This window comes from Lycorma delicatula, chromosome 1 (assembly GCF_047948215.1).
Source record: "Lycorma delicatula isolate Av1 chromosome 1, ASM4794821v1, whole genome shotgun sequence".
NCBI lineage: Eukaryota > Metazoa > Arthropoda > Insecta > Hemiptera > Fulgoridae > Lycorma > Lycorma delicatula.
Window position 1 is genome coordinate 378034196 of NC_134455.1, and position 26157 is coordinate 378060352.

Sequence of the window (26157 nt, forward strand, 5' to 3'; positions counted from 1 at the left end):
CCAACACTTTGTATCCAAGAGTGTCTGACAACATTGTATGCCCACCTGTAATCAATTTTCAGCGACAGTTATGCAGCTGCGGTTACCTTCCACAAGATCACGAACAGCCTGAATAGTGTTATCATTGATGCTGGTCGACAGATGACATTAGTGAATTTCTCCACTGATTATAATCACATGGAAATTTCTTACCTCAATCTAAACTTGAGTTTTTGACAGGGTAGTATCTCCAAATAGTGCCTGAATTCAAGTCTAAATTTCAGAAGATTTGACATCTTTGTTGGCGAGAAATATGATTATAATTCGTTGTACAATGGACGATGGTACCTCCTGCTCAGACAGTCTGCTACTAACATGGAAACATGACCTACAAGCATGGCTGTATTGTTGTTTGCTCCCCTCCACTCTTATCCAACTAACTATCTGCAGGGCCTCCCCACATTAACAGCTTTTCCTTAGTCTGTGCAGCAAAATTCCAACTAATATTACATTAACTAATAATATTAATGTAATAACTATATTAACTGTATTAATATTAACCAATAATATAATTTCAACTAATAATAATTGTTAAAAACAAAATTCCAATTTATATTTGACTAATCCTCATAATCTTAATGTTATTTCCCTTATCTTCAAATTTATCGAATTAAAAGTTAAAAATAATACAAAATTAATCTCATTTGACAGTTGATTCAATTTTCACTGTCAAATCTGTAAAAAAAATTTTTAGGTCAGTATAATTCATCATAATTAGCAGTAAAAATGATGCTGAACAATTTCAGCTGATGGTAGAAAAATCAACTATTTTAAAAAGATAGTTATTGTAATGCATAATAAATTTTTTTTTTCAGAGCCTTGATGAAGAAACGATCAGTAATTTAGATGTGGAAACTATAAAGAACAGTTTATCTTCAGAAAATCTTCTATCATGTTACAAATCTGAGTGCAACTTTGAAGGAAATAGTGATTTAAAGCACAATCATGGTAATATCTGTGATGTGTCGTTCAGAAATGAAAATGCCACTAAATTACAAGATTTTGCCATAAAAAATAGTGAAAAGCAAAGATTTATAAGAGATAATTGTAAACCTATTAGTGAGAAATATAAGTGTAAATATTGTAAAAAGACATTTAAATGTAAGAGTACTTTAAAATGTCATACAAATATCCATACAAGTGAGAGAAAGTTTACATGTAATATTTGTAATAAGTATTTTAAGAATAATAGTAATTTAAAGGCGCATCTTTCCATACATACCGGTGAGAGAAAATTCACATGTAATTTTTGTAATAAGTCTTTCAATCAAAATTGCAATTTGAAGAAGCACATTACTATTCACACCGGTGAGAAAAGATTCACTTGCAATTTTTGTCAAAAATCTTTTAGTCAGAGTTCTCATTTAAAGGATCACATTTATATTCATACTGGTGAGAAAAAATTCACATGTAATGTTTGTCAGAAGTCTTTTAGAAAGAGTTCTTCATTGAAAGCACACCTTTCTATTCATACTGGTGAGATTAGTAGGAAGAAAATATTCATTTGTAATATTTGTAATATGTCTTTCAACCAAAGTGCCAATTTGAAGAAGCACATTTCTATTCACACCGGTGAGAAAAAATTCACTTGTAATCTTTGTCAAAAGTCTTTTAGTCAAAGTTCTCATTTAAAGACTCACATGTATACGCATACTGGAGAGAAAAAATACACGTGTAATATTTGTCAAAACTCTTTTACTCGTAGTTCTACTTTAAAGAGACATCTTTCTGTTCATACTGGTGAGAAAAAATTTACTTGTAATCTTTGTCAAAAAACTTTTGGTTACAGTTGTAATTTGAGGAAACATCTTTACATTCACACAGGTGAGAAAAAATTCACATGTAATTGCTGTCAGAAGTCTTTTAGTCACAGTAGTTATTTAAAAAAACATCTTTCTGTTCATAAAAAAGTTCATTCTGTGAAAACATCTGCTTAAGATGTGTAAAATATCATAATAAGCAGTGGCTTTTTAACTGGTGATAATACTAAGTGATTATGAAAGAAAAACTGATTGTTTCATAAAAACATCTAAGTATAAAGTAAATATTTATTAAAAATTGTATTATAATGGTAGCGATCTAATAAAACTCCCAATTACATTGTTGTAACTACATTCATTGTAACTATTTGTGATAGGCAAAAATATTACTATAATTATTTACAAATTATGTTAGCTAAAAATTGCATTATGTTGTGAGGGATATTGGTAGTAACTAAGGGGTTAATTCTCACATTGTAAATAACATTTATATATTTTTAGCATTATTTTTATTTCTCATACCATAGTGAGTGCAGAAGACTTTATATGCCATTATATGTACTACAGTTGAGTCTCTATAATCAGCCATGCGCTAGTCCAGTAATGAGGCAATTTCACCCAGCTGCCTCTGATTTAAATAGACTAGTGCAGTGGTGGGAGGTTTATGTCACAACATGTTACTCTTCTTGAAGCAAAATACGTATTGCGTTTACAGTTGAAATACTGATCGGTCTCTGAGATATGTGCAACGTGTTAGCGGACAGGACCACCTCGTCAAATCCCAAAAGAGTGCGGATAGAATAGGGTTTTGTAAAATCAACTATTTCGGAGCAAACAAGTTGCGAATGCATCGTCGTAGGATCGATCGTAATGTTTAATAGACATTCCGAGAGGTTTTCGTACTGTGCTGGCTGCGGTTTCTATTTTTCATCATCGACCTTGCAATCGCCCTTCCCGCTAAGTAGGCAATTAAGATAGGCTTCCCTACTGAGCTGTCGCAGCTTCCATTTTTCATCATTATCAATCGCGTTCGCTATGTTTTCATCGTCCTCGCATCCAGCGATCCCATGTTTCAGTTTCAACCGTAGAACCTCGATCTCATACACTCCCTGGGATAGCGTTATCATTTTACCGTCACCGTAGTAAAACGTGTTGTTTTTCCCTTTTTCTACGTTCGGAATATTGTAAGACATGAAATCGACGACACCGATTTCCCACGCGGCATCGCCGAGTTCGTAGAGCACAACCGATTTGCTGCTAGACAGAACATATAAAAAACTTCAAACACAAATATCCTCAGATGACCGAATCAAATCCCTGTCTGCGATCTAAATTATACTTTATGTCGATTTTCTTTCCGCCGGATCTGAGATTACGCGCTAACTCTTTAGGCGGGCGTACATTTCCATAACTATCGAAATAAACCGCGTTTGCGCCTCATTTTTTATAACAGACCCAATGAGTACCCAAATTGTCGGCGTTATCTAAATTCACTATCCCCGATTCGTTTTGTTTATTTTACCCGGTACAGTACCGCGCATGAAAACCCCTCTGAAATACGGTATATTCACTTTACCCGCAAACCGTATCAGCTCTATATTAGTCAAAGGCTTATTCGGAAGCTTGCACAGTAATTCTAGCGCCTTCCTCTTCTACGACGACAACGGTAACGGTCGCCTGGAGATAAACACCTTTCCCTGTCACTGACCGGTACGACTCTAGTTAAATACCCTTTTCTTTTTTCGTATTGTTTTTCTCCGCGTACCTGTGCCGAAGGTTTCTTTAATTTTCTTTCTAATTAATTAAGGCTGTCCACGCGGCAGCCTTCTCACTAATGCTAGAATCCAGTGCGGACACCCTCTGCTAGGCTCTTTCTGCTAATTCTTTATCGGCTTGCCCTCTGTAAGTGTTATACGCTATACCGTGTACTTGACAGACTTTATCGAGCGGATTTATCCCCGGATCACCTCTGTGTAATCTTTATTTTTCTAGTTTGGTCTCAGGACCGCAGTATTTGTAGCCTGGTATGTGGGCTTCAAAAGGGAGCAAATCTACCGGCCGATTGAGTATGGTTCCTGCAACGCCACGTACGATACTTCTCGAGACCGAACTTAAATCGCGTCCTGTTTTCTCACTAGACATTCGCTTGTTCGCTCTCTTCATTTTATACTCGACTAAAATTCTGCGGATGAATCGTCCGATTTTATATCGCATTCGTTTTCAGTCTTTAGTTCCTACGTCTTTCCCAGGGTCGTTCATGATTTTTACCTGCGGAAGAGATTTCTTCATTTTTCCTGATCATGTAGACGATTTCTTCGAATTTCTGCTGGATGAGGAACCGCGCATATCAGCATTATCAGGTCGTTTTAATGAGCAGCGTTTTTAGCGCGAGCACCTTTGAAATCTACAGCTTTAAAATTGTTCCGCTCCTCACAATTAAGATACCGCGATTTTTAGTGTACTGCTAGATGATATTCGACGCATATTGACGGCGTCATCGTAATCTTCTGCATACTCCAGATTACAGATTATTTTTTCGCAGACGTCGATACTTTCTTCGTCAGTGATCCCTAACGGTATCCTCGAGCAGAGTTCTGACTGACCCAACCTGTTGATCGGCATGTTCTCAGATGAATCGTCTACAATACGCTTTTTCCTTTTATCAGCCCTCGTTTTTTCAATTCTTCGATTACTGATATAATTTCTTTGTCATGAGCCGTATTACCCGCTTTCTTTGATGCAATCAACAGTTTTAATCTTTCGCAGATTTCGTTAAAATAAACGTATTTGACTTTACGGTTTTCGTTTGTCATCGCAGAAGGTATCAGACCTGGTTTTTTTATAGATGCCAGGTGGAAAAGCTTGCTTTTTCCACCTGGCATCTCTTTGTTGTTTCATCTGTGCGTGTTTGTAGCGATCAATTTTTTTTATATTCTTCCAAATCTGGCATGCACGACTTAGGTTTTTTCATAAAAAGTAACTCGAACACACCTCGACTTGCGGAATACATCACTTCTCTTATAAGGATATTGCTGTCACGATTGAAGTCTACGATCGCATCACCGATCTTCAGCTGGTTCCCATTAAAGTGAACACCTTACATGTTGGCCGTGTTGTTTTCTTGTCGTCGAGCATATACTCTTCCGCCATTCCTCGCAGGCTGGTCTTAACAGTCATGCTCGCTCTCATTTTTCCGTCGGGCGTATTCAGCAATTGCTCAATGGTTGGTTCAGACTCGCCGTGTTTGCTGCTCAGTCTTTTCTTCATCCTTTTGAACCCGGTGACGAGCCACGTAAGGAATAAACCTCTTAACAGTATTTTGACGTCTCACGCCCTTTATCTCATCGTCGATGAGATGAAGCGCGGCGGGAGCAGTTCCAGTGGAAGCAAGCCGGTAGTATCCATTTTTCGGTGTAACTTGCTAAAGGGCCGTTTTTCCCCCTTCTCGAACCTCACCGAAAGAACGTGTGCTCAGCAATCCATCATGTTTGTTGCCATACTTAATCCTATCTTTTTCAGTCAACTGATCGAACATATCACCCGTATCTAACCTTTTTTCAAATTCGCGATAATCCTGCTCCTCTTTATTCCTCAACTCTTCGGTGTACTTGCGCAGCGGTGGACACGCCTTCGGGTATATCTCTTTCTTTGGTCGTTTTATTTTAACCTCTTCAGATTTTATTTGTTTGGCGAGCTTAATCAAAGTTTCGGTGATTCACAGAAAGCCTTCTGAAGCATCACTGTACCAAAGTTTTGCACGTTCAACTGCAATGTTTGCTGCTTGCATGAGAACTGGTCACATTGTCTATCTGAATAGGTTTCACTTTGTGGAGTCTCCTCGCTGTTTGGCTTGTAACAAAGAAGATGAAACCATTGAATACATCGTCCTTTATTGTAAATCAAATAACTTCACAAGAGATAGGCTGAAGACTTATTTAAATGCGACTCACTCAGTGTTTGAACAGACAAAAGATATTGGAAGTTGGCGGTGGAGGTTTATAGGAGACATTGAACCATTGGAGAGTAGTCTTGAAGCTCGTATTAAGAAGTAAATATTATAATGACCATTTTTAGTTTTGTGACAACTGGTTTGAAAAATCAATGCAGTAACAAACTATTCACCCCTAGATTTCCATAACCATGGAATTCAGTTCATGCTACATTCCTACTTTAGAATAATTGCAGCAGATTTTTTTTTCATTAATTATGGTACAGAAATAAGACTTATTCTTATCAACTGTATATGGACAAGAGTTATTTATTAGTAAATTTACAGTTAAATTTAGTGTTTCTGAGACTATCATTATTCTTCCACTTGCCGTATTTAGATTTCCTATCAGCAATTAAAAATCAGAAATATTATCAGTTGTATCATTGTTTCTTTGAAAGCTCTTTGTTGACCACTGACTACATTACCACTCTCTTCACTAAAATTTTATAAAAAATGGTCACAAAATAAATAATAAAATTAATAATATACATTGACTCGCTTCTCTTTATATGTTAGACCTTATAAAAATGTAATTCCAAATCAAAAAATAAGTTTTTTCTGTTTAGCAAAGTTTTCAAATATACTTTACTAGTAATTAAATTTTATTTGCTAATAAATATATTTAATTCATATTTATGTATTTAAAGAAAGTAGTTCTTATTCTTGTCATAATTTTTTTATTTTTCCTGGCGAGGAGAGGAATCCCCTTTATGAACAGTGTTAGACTGCTACTAATAGGTTCTGCAAGATCTCGTTAATGTGCGTATGTAAACCTTTCTTCTTTTCCTGTTTAGCCTCCGTAACAACCATCATTACTAGTATTACTTCAGAGAATGAATGGGGATGATATTAATAAATGTAATTGAAGTGTAGTCTTGTACAGTCTCAGGTCAACCATTCCTGAGATGTGTGGTTAATTGAAACCCAACCACCAAAGAACACAAGGTTGTATATATACCTTTTTCTTTTCTTTTCTTTTTCCTGTTTAGCCTCCGCTAACTACCGTTTAGATAATTCTTCAGAGGATGAATGAGGATGATATGTATGAGTGTAAATGAAGTGTAGTCTTGTACATTCTCAGTTCGACCGTACCTGAGATGTGTGGTTAATTGAAACCCAACCACCAAAGAACACCGGTATCCACGATCTAGTATTCAAATCCACATAAAAATATCTGGCTTTACTAGGACTTGAACGCTGTAACTCTCGACTTCCAAATCAGCTGATTTGGGAAGACGCGTTAACCACTAGACCAACCCGGTGGGTTTGTATATATACCTGCGCCATACCAACTAAACCTCCACCTTACCAACTCCCCTCCTGGGGCCAGACCCACAATTAAGCATAACACAGCATATAAATTATAAGTCTTTATAAATATTTTTGTTTGTGAAATGACTTTTCACATTAGAAAATAAAAAAATCTGTGAACATCTTTCTGAAACTGTTATTGAATATACATTTCAGAATATCTACATCATAAATTTGTATGAAATTCACTACAATATTAACATCAAAATACAAATAAATAAATAAAATCATGATGCTCACTGCATAAATAAATAAAATATACTTATGATATTAAAGTTGCTCACCATAATAATGCTAAGATATTTTTGACCTGACTATCTTTGTTATTGTTCGAGTGTGAGTGTGTTGGATTGAAAATTTCATCAGTTATTTAATAATAGCTCCTGATTATTTTTGCCCTTAGAAGTTTTCTATAGTTGTTATTACTTATATGTGAAAAAAAGTCATAGCACGAATGCTTCAATGGAATTTACTTACTATACTTGTAAAGTTTTTTAGGTATAAATAATCGGAATCTGTTATTAAGTAATCATTAAAATTTCCAGCCCAACCCATTCTATGACATGACCTTAGTAAATAGTAAATATAATCAAACGCAACCAGATAGTTGAATCAGTCCTTTTTTAGCATTACTGGGTACATGGGTACGTGTAACATCATATACCTGCTTAATTGTAATTCATTCATGCAACGAGCATTATGTTTATTAATCGATCTATAATTTTGTATATCAGTGTAGAAAATTTCTGATAAATCTGATGAAATATACTCCAAAATGCATGTCATGTATAAAAAGAAGTATTGTAAAAATTTTCCATATTAAAGGTATAAAATTTAGTGATTTATAAATTACACATTACTATAAATTTAAATTCCAGTTGAATTAGAAAAAAATTATAAAATGTGCAAATACGTGATGTTCAGAAATGATTTAAAAGTAAAAAAAATTTGATACTGTTACCATGTAATGAAAAAGAATCACTTATAAAATAGTTTATAGTGCTCTTCAGAATTTTATGTCTAGAGTTTATAATTAATTTAATTTTTTTTTTTATTATAATTTAAAAACTTTTAGATTTAAATATGTGCCATATTTTTAATCTATTATTTATTTTTAAAAAATTCTATGTTATGTATAAAAATGGCTTGCATTAATGATGGATTCTTTCCTTACACAAAATAAACGTTTTTCCTGTTTATAGAAATAACACAAAATCACAAATATTGTACTTCCATCATGAGCATATAGGGTGCTTTATTGTACTGCAATTTGCACATCTTGAAGAATTCATTTGTTCAGTTGGTGGCTACTGGACTCTAATCTAATGTCAATATTGACGCGTGATTTTTTTATTGGTTTTTCTTTTACCAAAGTTTCGTCTGAAGAGTCCAATGATCTTTTCCTTGCTGTTACTATTCCAGATGTAAGAATAGTTCGATAAACAGCTCTCCTAAAGTTCTTATTGGTATACTGTTTCATGTCAAGCTTCTTGTGATTAATAAAAGTATTAATCACATATTTACAAATGTGTAATATTTTACAATGCAGCAATCAACAAAATGAAAAAAATATTCGCATCCACTACTTACTTTTTCTTTCACTTTTGTAGTCATTCTGCAGCCAGTCAAACTTGTCTACAAAACCCATAGCTTTTGACAAGCTGATAGCTCTTATAGCTTTGGACAAGAAAATGATTTTATGCTACCATCTTTTTCTTTTTGGAGACTGTAGCACAGTCTCTTGGGTCATGAACCATATTCTTTAAATTCACTCCATTATTATCCTTCCATCTGTACACTGCCATTCCTCTATTAGTAACTTTATATGAAAATTCTCCTCTTTATATATTTTTTCATTTTCAAGGACTGGTAAACATTTTCTAGTTGGATTTACTATTCCGTATGCAAATATATTCTACAATTTTAATTTTTCTTAGAGCTGTATAGAAGAAAAGAAATTATCCATGTACACAACATGATTCTTTCTTAATTCTCTAGTTAAATTTAAAACTACTCTTTCAGCTAAACCTTACTTAGTTTTATAATGTTTTTCATCCTCTATTTATGAATACATATCAAATTTTAGATTATATGATGACAGGTCGCACAGCATCCGCATTTTGTAGCCTAGTTTTATTGGTTTGTCTTGCATGAACTGTTTTGTGAGAATGACCCTTAAATTTTACCATGCTTTCATCAACAACAACATTTTAAGTGGAATATAAGATTCTCCAAACAACTTTGTCAAAAAGTTAATCAGGGGATGGTAATTTATATAATTTATCATACTTTACATCTCCAGGTTTTGGATGTAATGAATTGTTATTTAAATGTAAATAATTTTAATAGAAAACTGAACCATTTGCTAGCATTTGTTTTGAAATATAGTCATCATCATTAAGTGGCCAATAATCTCGATAACTTGATTTTACGTTTACTGACATACAGATTCATACCAATAAAACACTGAATTCTTCATCCGTAGTGGGTTTGAAAGGTTTACCATACTACATAGGATATAAATTTGTGAAACACAATATGCAATATTACTTCATCATTTAAAAGCAAACAAAATAATTTATGTGGCGTTGGAGACACCATTTCTTTTATATGATCAGCAACTCCAGTTTTATTTTGAAATTCTGTTACAGGATCAATTATATTATTCGGTCCTGTATCACTGGTCAAAAAATATTTGGATATCAGAGGATGAATCCTGCTGACTGCTAATGTCAGTAACAATATGAGAAATATTACCTGATATGTGGTCAAAAAACATAGAAATTTCATTATTGTCAATACTACACCTTAGTTTCAGAGTCCAAATTACTAACAATACTTTCACAATCTGAAGATATTTCATCATACAATAAATCTTTTAAAATTTGTTCTTCATTCATATACCACTTGGCCATTATAAAAACAAGTAGTTTAGTCTGAAAGGGGCATTGGTTACACTGTGAAACCAGTCAAAAAAAAAAACTTTTGATATATTTCAACATCTTATTTTTAGAGAAAATAAACTCTTTTCCTTACAGCTAAATAATATTTATATGTTTAAAATAAATATACAGAATATTCACATAAGTATATAAAAAATAACTAAAAATGCACAGCTGGCTACAAAGAAGGTAGAACACATCTAAACAAACAGGAATGTTACGGATCTAAATATAGAGTAAGATAAGAATTCATTGCTAGTGCTCTCAGTGGCCAATTTCTGAATACCTTGCTTGTGACACTGGACACTGTTTAGCTGATGTCCTCTATGTGAAATATAAGAAGGTATGTAGTGATTACACTATGTAACCAGTGCCCCATTAAACATTAAAAATAAGCGGTTACAGAGTGTAACCATAGCCCCTCAAAAGTTATATCATTACAAGTTTTCATAAATAAATAATTAATAACAAAAAACATTACAATCTATTCACGGTATTCCATTTGTGACTATACAATCCAGTTCATCATTTTATAAAATAAAATGATTTAAACTTAATTACTTTAATAATTATATATTAATAATAATATTTTCTTCCGTACTAAATTTAAATTAAATATACATATATATTACAAAAATTACACGGCCCCCAAATAAATAATAACTGCGAACAAAACAACTTGTTAAAAGCATGTTATCTATTTTATTTAAAATAGCACAATTAAAACAGTGTACTGGAAAGCTCACCCCGTGAGTCATACTTACTTAATGGAATGAACTTCTTTTTTCCTGTTTAGCCTCCGGTAATTACCGTTTAGATAATTCTTCAGAGGATGATATGTATGAGTGTAAATGAAGTGTAGTCTTGTACATTCTCAGTTCGACCATTCCTGAGATGTGTGGTTAATTGAAACCCAACCACCAAAGAACACCGGTGTCCACGATCTAGTATTCAAATCCGTATAAAAATAACTGGCTTTACTAGGACTTGAACGCTGTAACTCTCGACTTCCAAATCAGCTGATTTGGGAAGACGCGTTAACCACTAGACCAACCCGGTAGGTTAATGGAATGAACTAAGTCATCTAAACTATACATGACCAAAAAACGTAATACTTTAAGACTGTTAATCTTTTTCTATTCTTCAGCCAGCTTATATAAACTTTGACAAATAAATTAATTGGATGTTCTTAAGTGAGTTATACCGTATACTGTGGTTGAGTATTGGAAGAAGGTATTCTTTCCTATTATACATAACCATGGTTTGCATCTAGTAACTGTTGTGCTATATTTTAATAAACAGTATGGCAATAGCAACTTCAGTTCAAAAATATTATAAACAAAGTATTAAATTTATAAAATGTTCTTTACAAGATTCATTATTTTAAAAAATTTCTAAGCTTTTGAAAAGACTGTTCTCTAATTTTTGAAAATGCCCTCCCCAAACTGTGAGTTGCCCCAAAAAATAATTCTACACCTCAACTCTGAATATACTGTTGCACATCAGTGCCCAGTAAAGTGCTGACAGACAGTATTCAGTCTTACAAGTGACACTTTTATTTTGTTCAGCACCAAGACTGTTTGTATAATAAACTGTTTACCGTTAAAGAAAGCAACTCTTCAAGTACCTCAAGTGCACATAAACACCCAATCTTACATTAAGCCTACAGATAAACATAATACACAAACATATTTATAGGCTGTACCCTCCTAGATTGAGTCCTAGATGTGTGATCCAGAATGCTATCAGTATTTGTATGCAAAAGATTTCACTTGTATAAATGATGTATATGGCAAATTACCTGTATTACCTAAATTACTTGTATTATGATGTATATAGTTTCAAAAAAATCAACATTTTTCTAGAATGAAAAACAAAAATTGTTTGAAATAAAGTGAAGTGTCAAATATAAATTCTTGAAAAACCTACAGATACTGTAATATGTGTAAAGAATAGTCTAAAATATTTTACGTTTAAAAATAACATAATTATGTAAAATAACATAATTTGAATTCTGTGAAAGGAAATTCTTTCAAATATAGATAAAAACTAATAATAAGAAAAACAGATTAAAAATATTAAAATCAATGTAAGAGAGAAAACACTAAAAAATAATATACTTTCTGGTCTTTAAATTTCAACTTTTGAAGTTGGTGGCAAATTAAATGTAACTAAAAAAAATCTACTTCCTCTTGATTTGGAATCAACTTCTAAAAGTAAACATTTTAAGATTATCAATTTTGGAAGAATAGTACCATTTCAGACTTTCATTCAAAAGATTACACGTTTTAAATACTAGTCAGATTAAGCATTTTTCATAAAATTGTCACACCATAATTTCACACCATAATTGTCACACCATAATTTTCAAAAATGTCACACCATATATATATCTATATACAAGCTTTAGTGTAAGTAGTGATTTAATAATTTAAAAAGAAATTTTGGAATTTCTTTATAGCTGTTTTGAATAAATATTTTAGTTTTGTATTATATTTAAAACATGACTAGTCAAAAAATGCAGTTCTCATGGAAAAAAAGATTTTTGCAAGAAAAGTAAAGGCTAGAAACATCCACTGAAATAAATATAGAAAAGGAATGCAAGGAAATTGTTACTGAGAAGCTAAGACTGGTATGTGTATTATTTTTTTTACTTCATATTGTTAAAAGAAGAAAAAGATTAACAGAAACAACTTAAGAGAATGCTACACACCATGAGCTGTGGAATAGTAATTAGGAATGCAGGAATATGAATTACTTCTTTTTACTCTAATTTTTTACATGAAAATACTTTCAATATGAGAATGACATCAAGTTTTATAACTTTATATTAAGATAAACTAATTTGAAACAGTGATGATAAGAAAAAAGATAAAATTGTCTATGCAGACAATGTAATTGTTAAAAATTCTCTTGCTAAAGATGTGTGGAAAAAAGTTACAGTGGGAACATCGGAGGAACTTCCATTACAAAATAAAGAGACAACAAAATCAGCCAATTTGGTGAACAGTAAGGCTTGAGGAAATATAACTTATTTAAATTATTATGGTTTGAGGGAGTGTTGATTTTCAATAGTTCAGCAGGACTTTCTAGTTATACGTATTGAAAATAATTGAATCATTAACTAATAAAGAAACAATAAATAGTTTAATATTAATTTTCAAAAACCGATATGAGATCCAGTAAACTGTATTTACAGTCGCTAAATAATTCACTACAGATAGCATTATGTTCTCCAATTTTTTCTGCTAATGTGAATTCTTCATCAACTTTTTCTGCCACAGTTGTAGATGGCCTGAAAAACAAATACCTTTATTTATTACCTTTAATGTTTTGTAATTATAAATTAGTACATTTTTGGTTGCCAATAAAAACCTTATATATTCTACTTATTTCTAGATGTTTCATAGATAATTTTTTGTATTTTCAAATTAAAAATTTTTGAACATAAAATAAATGAAGCATTTGATAACTGAATGTAATGTAAAAAGGGATACCAATAAGTACAAAAAGTTTTATACCATCAATGTGACATCATGTGTGTTCACCTTAACTACTATGATAAATTGTGAATGAACATATTATGAAAAATAAGCGATGTAGATGAACACCAGTTCAGTTTTCATAAAGTATTACATCAAACCTACCTGATGGAAAATTCTGAAAGCATTATAAGAATATTAAAATTTCAAGATATAACATTATTCTTTAGTTTAAACTACATATTAATTAAAATAAATAGTGAATTGATTTTTAAAATAATAAACAGTACTCCAACAGAGTAATCTTACAATAAGTTTTAAAGTAACAAACTTAGAGAGTAATTAGCTACACCTTCTCAATGACATCCTTAGTAGTACTGAGAACTCATGTATTTGTGATTTTAAAATCTCTAAGATGGTAATGGTACCTATCCTAAAATAGTTAGGTAATCCTTGGTATATGATTAAATAATATATTCTATTTTCTTTCTCTTTATTCATGTAGTATTTTTTATGTTTATATAAAGTTTACATATTTCAAATAATGCCTTCATACGTGCATTAATTCTGTAAAGTGATTTGCAAAAGTTAATTATTTTGTTTATGCTACTTAGTGGCTCTTGTATCTACAGGTGTATTTGCATCCATGTCTGAATTATTATAGTGCCATCACTGAAGTGTATTGTTTAGTAAAAAAAACTACTAGAAACTCCATTAAGAAAGGTGCAAATAAATAAACTCTGAAAAGTCTTTGGAAGGGTAGTTAAATTAGTGCTAACATGTTCAGCAGATAGAATGTTTTTATTGAAAATAACTGCAGCTAAAATAAAAATAAAAAAATGAAATTTAACTGAAAGGAAGCTGGTGATTGAGACACATAATTATTAAGGAAGATTGCCAGAAACTGATGAATTTTTACTATTCAAACAGTAAAGTTATAAGGGGTTGATAAAATTATGAGGTACCTAAAGAAGGTTATTTCAAACATGCAAAAAAGAATTGAAAAAATCTGAGCTTGAATCAGTTGTCTATTTCTGATGTTTGCCTTACATCATGTATTTGTTTTTTTTTGTCTTCAATCATTTGACTGCTTTGATGCAGCTCTCCAAGATTCCCTATCTAGTGCTAGTCATTTCATTTTGGTATACCCCGTACATCCTACATCCCTAACAATTTGTTTTACATATTCCAAACGTGGCCTGCGTACACAATTTTTTTCCTTCTACCTGCCCCTCCAATATTAAAGCGACTATTCCAGGATGCCATAATATATGGCCTATAATTCTGTCTCTTCTTTTAACTATATTTTTCCAAATGCTTCTTTCTTCATCTATTTGCCACAACACCTCTTCATTTGTCACTTTATCCACCCGTCTGATTTTTAACATTCTCCTATAGCACCGCATTTCAAAAGCTTCTAATCTTTTCTTCTCAGATACTCCGATCGTCCAAGTTTCACTTCCATATAAACCAACACTCCAAACATATACTTTCAAAAATCTTTTCCTAACATTTAAATTAATTTATGATTTAATCAAATTATATTTCTGACTGAAGGCTCGTTTTGCCTGTGCTATTCGGCATTTTATATCGCTCCTGCTTTGTCCATCTTTAGTAATTGTACTTCCCAAATAACAATTCTACCTCCATAATCTTTTCTCCTCCTATTTTCATATTCAGTGGTCCATCTTTGTCTACTACATTTCATTACTTTTGTTTTATTCTTGTTTATTTTCATGCGGTAGTTCTTGCATAGGACTTCATCCATGCCGTTCATTGTTTCTTCTAAATCCTTTTTATTCTCAGCTAGAATTACTATATCATCAGCAAATCGTATCATCTTTATTTTTTCACCTTGTACTGTTACTCAAAATCCAAATTGTTCTTTAACATCATTAACTGTTAGTTTCATGTAAAAATTAAAAAGTAACAGGGATAGGAAACATCCTTGTCAGACTCCCTTTCTTATTCCGGCTTCTTTCTTCTGTTCTGCAATTATTACTGTTGCTGTTTGGTTCCTGTAAATGTTAGCGATTGCTCTTCTATCTCTGTATTTGAACCTTAATTTTTTTTAGAATGCTGAACATTTTATTCCAGTCTACGTTATAGAATGCCTTTTCCAGATCTATAAATGCCAAGTATGTTGGTTTGTTTTTCTTTAATCTTCCTTCTACTATTAATCTGACACTTAAAATTGCTTCCTTTGTCCCTATACTTTCCCTGAAACCAAATTGGTCTTCTCGTAATACTTCTTCCACTCTCCTCTCAATTCTTCTGTATAGAATTCTAGTTAAGATTTTTGATGCATGACTAATTAAACTAATTGTTCTGTATTCTTCATATTTATCTGCTCCTGCTTTCTTTGGTATCATGACTATAACACTTTTTTTGAAGTCTGACGGAACTTCCCGTTTTTCATAAATATTACACACCAGTTTGTATAATCTATCAATCGCTTCCTCACCTGCACTGTGCAATAATTCTACAGATATTCCATCTAATCCAGGAGCCTTTCTGCCATTCAAATTTTTTAATGCTCTCTTAAATTCAGATCTCAGTATTGTTTCTCCCATTTTATCCTCTTCCGACTTCCTTTTCTTCCTATATAACACCATTTTCTAATTCATTTCCTCCCTATAACTCTTCAATATATTCCACCCACTTATCGACTTTACCTTTCATATTATAAATCGGTGTACCATCTTTGTTTAACACATTATTGGATTTTAATTTATGTACCCCAAAATTTTCCTCAACTTTCCTGTATGCTCCGTCTATTTTACCAATGATCATTTCTCTTTCCACTTCTGAACACTTTTCTTTAATCCACTCTTCTTTCGCTAGTTTGCACTTCCTGTTTATAGTATTTCTTAAATGTCGATAGTTCCTTTTACTTTCTTTATCACTAGCATTCTTATATTTTCTACGTTCATCCATCAGCTGCAGCGTATCGTCTGAAACCTAAGATTTTCAACCAGTTCTCTTTGTTCCGCCTAAGTTCGCTTCTGCTGATTTAAGAATTTCCTTCTTAACATTCTCCTATTCTTCTTCTTCATTTTCTACCTTATCTTTTTTACTCAGACCTCTTGCAATGTCCTGCTCAAAAATCTTCTTTACCAACTCTTCCTCAAGCTTCTCTAAATTTCACCGATTCATTTGACACCTTTTCTTCAGGTTTTTAAATCCCAATGTACATTTCATTATCACTAAATTATGGTCGCTATCAATGTCTGCTCCAGGGTAAGTTTTGCAGTCAACGAGTTGATTTCTAAATCTTTGCTTCACCATGATATAATCTATCTGATACCTTGCAGTATCGCCCGGCTTTTTCCATGTGTATATTCTTCTATTATGATTTTTAAACTGGGTGTTGGCAATTACTAAATTATACTTTGTGCAAAATTCAATAAGCATGTCCCCTCTTTTATTTCTTTTGCACAGCCCGTATTCACCCACAATATTTCCTTCCTTGCCTTTTCCGATGCTTGCATTCGAACCTCTAACTTTTGTTCCATTTTCATTTATTTTTATGTGTTTAATTCCTTCGTATAAACACTGGCTTTTTCAAGTGTATATTCTTGTATTATGATTTTTAACTATTGTTTGTAACACATGATAAATTGAGTTCCTGTACCTTAATTCGTCATTATCCTTTCTGTCACATTTATTAACTTTTGTTTTAGTTTTGTTATTTTCAGATTGAGATTTCTTTCCTTGAAATAAATTCATTCCATTGAGCATGACTTCTACCCATTTTTGGTTTATACCAAAAGAACATAACTTTAGTAAAAGTTGATAGATATATATATATATATATATATATATATATATATACCAAAAGAACATAACTTTAGTAAAAGTTGATAATTAACTACTTCATCTTCTTCCACAACGGTGTCTTATCGACTTATATGTAATTTCCTCACTTTGAATGCTGGATTGAATAACATTATGAAGTTGATAGGCATTTTCCACGTAAATCTCGTAACGATCGATCAAGAGCTTCAAGCGATTTTTTATGTGCCATCGTGCATTCATCCCAAACAATGAGTTTACATTTTTGTAATACTTTTCCCATACTGGATGCTTTGGAAATGTTGCACGTGGGAGTCTCGATGATTTGGATGTTTAATGGCAACTTCAGAGCTGAATGCGCAGTCCTTCCACCTGGTAACAATGTCGCAGCTATTCCAGACGAAGCAAGAGCTAAGGCTATGTCTTTTTTTGATCGAACCGTTGCTAGAATCAATCTAATGAGGAATGTTTTCCCAGTTCCTCCTGGCGCATCCAAGAAGAAGGTCCCCCCCCAACTCCATCATTTATCATTTGCATTATGCGATCATAAATGCCTTTTTGTTCACGCGTTAATTTGGGAATGTTTGATTCGACATATGAGTGAAGATCACCAATGTTGTAACTCTATTCACGGCGTAAATCCACATCAAATGAAGCAATCGCAGCTCGGGTGGGTGCTGGCATTCCCAATTGACTAAGAACTTTATTTGCAATAGCTAAGCATTTGTCTTCAATATTTATCAATGCTTCGTTGTAAATGCCTTCTGTAAATTTCGTCCATGATCATATTGGCATTTTCTAGGCGTACTCTATGCAAAATATCCTCAGCCATATGCGATCGATATCTTTCCCATAACTCTGTGTGTGATGAAGGGAAGCAAGCGGTCAATAATGCGCGAATTTGGTTTGGATGTGCAGTGTTGCACATGTCATTAATACATATATCCCACTGTTGGTCATTTTCTAATAAATTCAGAGCTTGACACGCAGCCCGAAAAGTGGCATGTGTGACACCGTCAACAATTTTCAATTGCTGAAAAGATCTAGGACCAGGCACATTTACCAATAGCATGCGAAGGAAAAACATTCATCGTGATTGGGATGCACTGTATAAAGTCTACCAATTGTATTTTCTCTGAAAATGCCAGGTTGACCGTCGACTGGCTCCCCTCGTCTGCGTCGTATGAATACATTTTTAGTTACATTTCACGTATAATAAGAGGGAACTTCTGAATACATCAGTGTTCTGGCGAAAGCGTCTTCATGGCATAAGGTGAAAAAAGCAGTCAGAGTTGTACCAGGTGTATTAAGGGCTTTTTGTTGCACATTTGCATCTGTGAAATAAACACGCTGTCCATTCTCTAAATGCACTGCTAAGTGAACCACAACTGGATTGCGTTCATGCATGGGAAATGAAAAAATTCAGTACAGCTGACCGTTTAAAAAACTGTTTTCTCACGGTCGCGAGTATGTGACTGATGCGAAAAATAGATAAAAACTATCTTTGATGCGGGTTATATATCGTGCTAAAATTTGAGCTCAATCGGTGCAGAACATTTTGAGTTTTTGAAGCGTACACAAACGAACTTAACATTTTTATATATAAATATATATCTCAATTTTTTCTTTTTTTATATAGCTGTTCTCCACAAAATGTTTTTTTTTCAGTTTCTATACTAATTCTTTTATTTATAAACTGAAAAGTGGTGGGTTCATATTACTTCTTACTTTCACTCCTTTTTTAATCATAACTAACTGCTCTTTAATTACTACTATTGTAACTAACATGTCATACAAATCTCATTATTCTCCTTAAGCTTGTCTTTAAAATTAGGCTGAAGGTCAGAATGGCCTTCCTCATACCTATGCTCTTTCTAAAACTAAACGGGTCTTCATCTAATACACCTTCCACCTCTCATTCTTTAGTATGTTAAGTACATGGTATCTAACAATTTAATAATATATGTCATAATAGCATCAGTAAACAGACTTTGCACATAATCATTTTCTATTATGATGTGCATGTGACAAAGAATTAAAACTTTTACTTTCTAAAAATGAGTCTATCTAAGACCGACCTCAAAATAATCTCCAAAAGGAGTTTAATTTAACAATTTATATTGCAGTTGTATATTTCTATAGATCACTTAATTCTAAGGATGGGTGCAAATTTTCCTTTTGGAATCATGTGCCTGCTCTCAGGTGGTTCTTTAATTTCTGTAGGAAAAGCATTTTTTGGTGATCAACACAAAATTTTTGAATAGTATGCTGTTCCAATCCTTAATAAAAATAATCATGTATTCCTAAGGGATTTTGAGAAAGATGGGCATCCATCTTTTTTTTAATTAGTTTTCTTGTCTGGAGGGAGTCTTCATGTTACCTTCTGGGTGGGTTGTTTGCCTCTTATTTTGATTCCTCATATAAATCTTTATTTATCACTTTCCTTCTCTTTTCTGATCCTTGATCCTTTCTTCCTCATTTTCATCTGTTTGTGTTATGTTGGATCTTATCCATTCTGAGGATGGCAAAATTCAAAAAGTCATGAACCCTTAGTGTTACCTAATGGAAAGAATCAATCCAGGGAAGGGCAGGCTCTGTTTCCTACTCAGTGACTGCAGAATAAAGATGGACCTCCTAATTCTTCATAAAATACAAACATAAATACGATCTAAAAATAGAGCAGAATCTCTAAATACCAATACTATTTATAACAGAACAATAGCAAACTGCATAGGAACCACATTAGCATAAAAGGAGAGAACCCTACTTTCACTATAGCTCTAAGAAAATGAAATTAAAAGAAAAATGCTAAAGATTTCTGTAGATAAAAGTAATTGTTTTATTTTTTTTTCAAATTTGCTAATGATTTTATAAGTAAGATAAACTTCTCTGAAGTTTTGAAAAGTTATACTTTTTTTAAGCAATAGAAAGCCTGAATGGCTATTTGTACTATGCATTAAATCTAAACATTTCTCAGAATTGTATCCTTATATAATATAAAACTAAATCAAAAAGATAGTGTATTTCTTTAAAACCTTTTTCTTCTTTATATTTACATTGTATACGTGTTGTTATAACCATACTGGTTGTAAATGATCTGAAAATCTCTCCTGAAAATGACAGAAGTTTTCCCAAGAATAACACACACCATACAGATAAAGTTTTCCCATAGGCTTACAGAAAAAGTGAGGAATGAAGTGATTTTATTAAACTATAAAACTGTCTTATATCAGCATTTCAAAGCCATAAAAAACAGGTAATATTCTGCCCAATAAGACACCTCTGATAATCACAGGGACCAAATGCATAGTGAATATCATTACTCTCAGAAGAAACAATTCTGATTAACGCCACTTGTACTTAGATGCTTTGCATGAATCAGCATAAGAAATACTATTATATACTTGTACAATGTTAATCTATTGGTAAATTGTAACCCATTTTGTGAGATACAATTCTGCTTTCATTCTGTAAGAAAATTTTTTCCATAGCAAATTTTTTACAGGATCAGCATTCCCATACTTTAATTTTCCATCATTCCTCTCAACCTGAGGCCTTCTGATTTCTCCTGGTCCTTTACTACATTATTATTCATCTTAATTACAGACCTCATCTCTTTCTTATCTCAACTAATTCTGACATCTGAATCTTGTTTCCAACATACTTCTTGCACTCATATAAATACAGTATTCCAATACAGACTTTATTTCTTTGCTCCATGCCCATACATATTATACCACAGTAAGTTCAGATGGTACCCAAACCACCTTATTTTACATTCCCACATCTTTCTGCTGAATAAAAACCCACAAGATTGTTCTTATAAGTAATAAAAATAATACATCATTTTTATTTTATTTAAAATAATTAATATAATTTGTTTTCTCAGAGAAAAGTTTATTTCAAGAATGCATTTATTTTTTACATAAAATATTGCACAATCACTATTTTAATTATGTGTCATTGCTGATCTATCAAATAAAAAATAAGCATGTTAATGAGATAAACCTACTTAGCATTGCTACCACCAATTAATCATAATAAATACTTTCTTCTTACTAATTAATTCATTTAATACAATATACTATATGAAGTATTTTTAACTTAAGAAAATAACCACTGTATTCATTTTCTATGCATTCATTTTGATTGAAATTTAAACGCAGTGTTTTCAGAATAAAAATCAAACATGTAACAATTCTAACCGTGGAAGTTAGTAAATCAGGTTAAATTAATTTGCACACAAATATTTTATATTTTTTCATTGGATTACTTACGTGAAAATAATATTAATTATGTGTCCTAAAATTCCATTATGACTTAAATGAGATTGCTTCACTTCACAAATGGTTCGCAATAAACAATGACGGCCATGCAAACCATTTCTGAAAAAATAAAACAGCTCAAATCTAAAATATGTAATTATTATTATTAAAATAAATAAATGTGTTTTTAAAAGTTAATAAAATTCAAATACTCCAGCTTGCTTTAAATGAAATCAGTCGTCCAGAGAACATAATATATGAGTAAGTAAATATATGTAACTAACAGTTAGGAATTTCTCATCTCACCTGCTTTTAGTTTGATAATTAATTTTCACCTGAAGTTTAGCAATTTAAATATTTATCTGACCTAAATGACAGAATTATTTTTTTAATATTTAATGTTTGTAGATCTGAAGTGAAAATTACTATTTAATGTACCATTATTTTATGCTATATCAACTAGTAGCTTATTGGCTTCTTTGAATAAAGTAAATAAATTTGTTTCTCTGTTCTTTTGATTGTTCTTTGGTTCTGATTCTGGATTACACAATTATTATTCAGAGTGTACAAACCCTACCGTAATTCACCTAACCACAAATTGAGGTCTTAAAGCAATTTAATATTTAACTTTGACTTATAGTAATGAATCACAAATAAAATGAAACGGTAACTTATCATTTTTCCATACATGTGTTCAATGTGAGCACCTTTCGTTAACTAAACTGGCACGTACATAGTAATGCAACCAATAGCTTCTTTAATGCTTCAGATTGGGTAGATTAGTAAGTAGTAGAGACACATTTATTAGATACATCATGGATCCCCCAAGGAAAAAAATCAAATGATGTTAGATGGGGTAATCAGCAAAAACAAGCTCGTCATTGGGTTCATGCCAACTGATCCAGTGGTTATGGAAAAGTCATTCAACCAGTCCTGTACAGAGTTATGCCAGTGAGGAAGAGCATCATCATATTGCCAATAAAATTATCCAGTCTATCTTGCAGTTAAGAAAGACTCATGCACGCAGCATGTCCAAATAAATAACTCCTGTTAACCTTGCTACAGGGAAAGAGAATAGTCTATAAACTTGCCATCGAGATATTCCACAGATAAAATATAATTTTGGGGAATCCCTATTGCATTGTAAGAGTCCATGAGAATTTTCTGATCAAAAGAAATTTTATTTTTCTGTAAATATTTCTAACTTTGTTTCAGTCCACAAACTTGAATTTTTAAATTATTTTTCTCTACATAAAGCATCATTAGGATGCAAACAATTTTATCTTTATCTAAGAGTTATGGAGTTATAACCTCCCACAAGCAAAATCAGGAGTTTTACAAAGCCTTACTTTTTTCTCCTTAACTAACATAACAATTTTTTATTATTTTCTTTAAAGTAAATTATCATGATGCAAACAGTTTAAAGTCTTTATTAGAAAGAAGAGTCATTATAAACTAGTATTTCTTTTATTTTTGTTCAAACTTGAATTTTCTTTTTTTCAAAAATTTCTTTAAATGAGCCATTATTAGGCTGGCAACAATTTTTAAACCTCATCAGAATGTAATGGGTAATAAACTAAACAGTTAAAAAAAAGTCATAAGATTTCTGAACTTTTCATTATCTTAACTGACGTATTTGAAATTTCTTTATTGTATTTTTGTTAATAATCAGAAAACAGATCCACAAATTTAATAGGACTCTAATGAAAACATACCTTATCTCTTAATTCTCTATTCTGCTTGCTTAAACTCTCTCACACCACAGCTCCATCACAGATTTCTCCACACATCCATCTCATTCTAACAGCAAATATCTCAGGTAACTGGGGCTTGATACCAAAATGCCTATCTTGGCGAAGTAAGCACCGAGGAAGGCCCTTAGCCACCAGGATTACTATTCTGTGTATACATCTATAACGGCATTAGACCCACTCAGCCATTCTCTGCAGGGGTAAGAATCTAAGGAAGCTAGCAACTATGTTCCATTCCCTTTCACAGTTTACCAATTAACTTGCAAATCAAAACCAGAATTGATCTTTGCAAACTCTCTAGTTACTTTGGTAAATTCAGCTTCATACCTGGGCAGACATATAAAACATGGCGCTCATCACACTCTGGACAAAAGCATGAATTAATCAAACCAAATCTGGCCAACCTATTTTGAAAAGCAACAAATCCAGAAACTGTGTAATATCCCAATTGGAGGAAATCCACCGAACTACCTGTATATATCTTGCATCAGGAAAACTTCCATGCATGTAATGGCCTTAGGGTGATTCAGTCCACCTGACCTACCATAAATGGAAACCTTGGCCCACTATTTATTCTATGTGCCTTGAGGTAAGTATGTACCTTCTTATTATCTTTATTACGTAATTGGCGCTCAGTTGAAAGGATACCAATGGGCTTAATACTAGAAATAAAAAGGAACGCCTCTCAAGAGGCAGTCGTATAGGTACCAATCACAGATAACAACAGGAGACACTGGTCTCTTCAATCAAATATTCCTATAATATTTGTACCTCATTCGATGGGCCCTGACAGGTGCAGCATATAGTATTATAGCTTTGCATACATCCTTTTATAGAACATGCATAGTTCTGAAATTAAACACCCAATTGGGGTGAACTGCTCCCTGAAGAAAACAGAATAATCCTTTTATGCAGCATATTGAAAGTGCTCTTTGAATCTTCGATTCAAAGAGCACTTTCAATCTAGATACTTTTACAGCGAGACACATCTAATTCGATGACCAGTAACATTCCCATTGGTGTAACTATTACTAAAGATAACAAAACACATCTCTAGTCTCAAGTAAGACTGAAAACTATAGTAATCATAGGAACTGAATCACCTACTTACCCGAAAGGTAAACTAAGTTCACATGCGACGCAAATGCAGAAAAAATTAAAACAAAAACACAAAAATAAAAGTAATAACAAAACAACCAAAACCGTATAATGCTAACAAAACAAAGACTGCACTAACAAGAAATTATAACAAAAAGTACGCAAGAACAAGACCAAGCAGCACCCTAGATTACCTCCACAATCTGTTCCCTAGCCAAATAGTGCAGAAATTTTGCAGCCACTGACCATTCAGCCCGATCCTTCCAGTTTCGACTGATATCAAGCATTTCTATGACTGTATCCAGTCGACAAATTACTGCGGTGTGGTCCAGATCATATTTGGCGCACTCATACAACACATGGAAGGAATCGTCTTGCACCCTACACTGCGGGTACAGACTCGAATTCACCAGGCCGAACCCAGCCAGTCTACTCCTGAAGGCTTCATGACCAGTAAGAAACTGAGTTACGTACTTGTCAGGGGAAATCTTCTAATTGTCTGGGAAGAGATCGTGCATATGTCATCATCAATAGTCTCATCCCAACTAGCCTGCCATATATCATAACCACGTTGCTTGATATCCCGAATCTTTTCAGAAGTCAACTCAACCAACTTCCTTGCAATATACCGCTCCTGTGTCTCAAGAGTTAAAATATCAACCGGTTTCACTCTCGCAATCACCAAAACCGTCTCCTGCGAAATCGTCTGGTAACTACCCGTTACCGTCAAGACTATTAGTCGTTGGGCTCTCAATAATATATCTCTATAACTTCAGAATTTCATCCTATCCGCCTAAAGTGGGGCAGCATACAACATAATTACTTTGCACACACACTTATACAGAATGCTTAGGGTCCTAAAATTGAGACCCCAATCCGGACTGACCACATGTCGGATCCCAAAAAAAGGCACTACAGGCCTTTGCTGAGACGTATTGAAGGTACCCCTTGAATTGAAATTTCTCAAGATACACTTCGAGGTATTTCTGAATCTGTGTACTTTATTCCATGGTCCGACATCGATACTCGAACTTGCCGACTCTCCACCAAACGGCCTTTGAGAAGCATCATCGTGGTCTTCTCCGGGCTGAAAGTCATCTTGTATTGATGAGCTCACAGCTCAAGCACCCTGCATGCACGAGTGGCCCTGTACACGACCTCCTTCTGCGAGCATCCTTCGACTAGCAGGAGCCCGTCGTCCGCATAGACCACAACAAGACACCCACTGGGCAACCTCAGCCGCAGAGGTGAGTCAAACTCCACCACCCACAACAGAGTATCCAACACACAGTCTTTGGGACAACCCTTACACAATATCTTCCCTACTTCATGGCTTCTCTCGCGAAGCAATACACCCCGATGAGTGAAATAACCTCTCAAGCACCTGCAGTTCATTTTCAGTGCACCTCACCTCTGTAATTGGAAAATGGCAGAGGGCAACCACAGATTTTTAAACGCGCCAAAATGTCTAGGTAGAATCCCAAGACATATTCCAGCTTCGCTGGCCGATACCACACTCATAACATGAAGTATAACATCCTTGGTGCCTTTTCCGAGGCGAAACCCATACTAGTTTTACTTCAGCAACCCACGCGGGGCCAACCTCTCATTTATACGAAGATACAACACCTTCTCAAAGACCTTGCCGACAACCGGTAGCAACGTCAGGAGCCGATATGATGACGTAACAGTCGGATCCTTGTCACCTACCTTAAACAATAAT

The 26157-nt window shown here is 33.3% G+C and overlaps 1 protein-coding gene across 1 annotated transcript in view; it reads left to right on the plus strand.

Moving 5' to 3' along the window:
- The window catches only part of LOC142317963 (uncharacterized), a 212881-nt gene that overhangs the window by 123687 nt on the left and 63037 nt on the right, over positions 1 to 26157 (plus strand). Inside the window, exons 14-16 of the mRNA XM_075354495.1 lie at positions 855 to 1974; positions 5475 to 5847; positions 12898 to 13052. Of these exons, the coding sequence (XP_075210610.1) occupies positions 855 to 1974; positions 5475 to 5847; positions 12898 to 13052 (1648 nt within the window). The remainder of the gene's footprint in view (positions 1 to 854; positions 1975 to 5474; positions 5848 to 12897; positions 13053 to 26157) is intronic.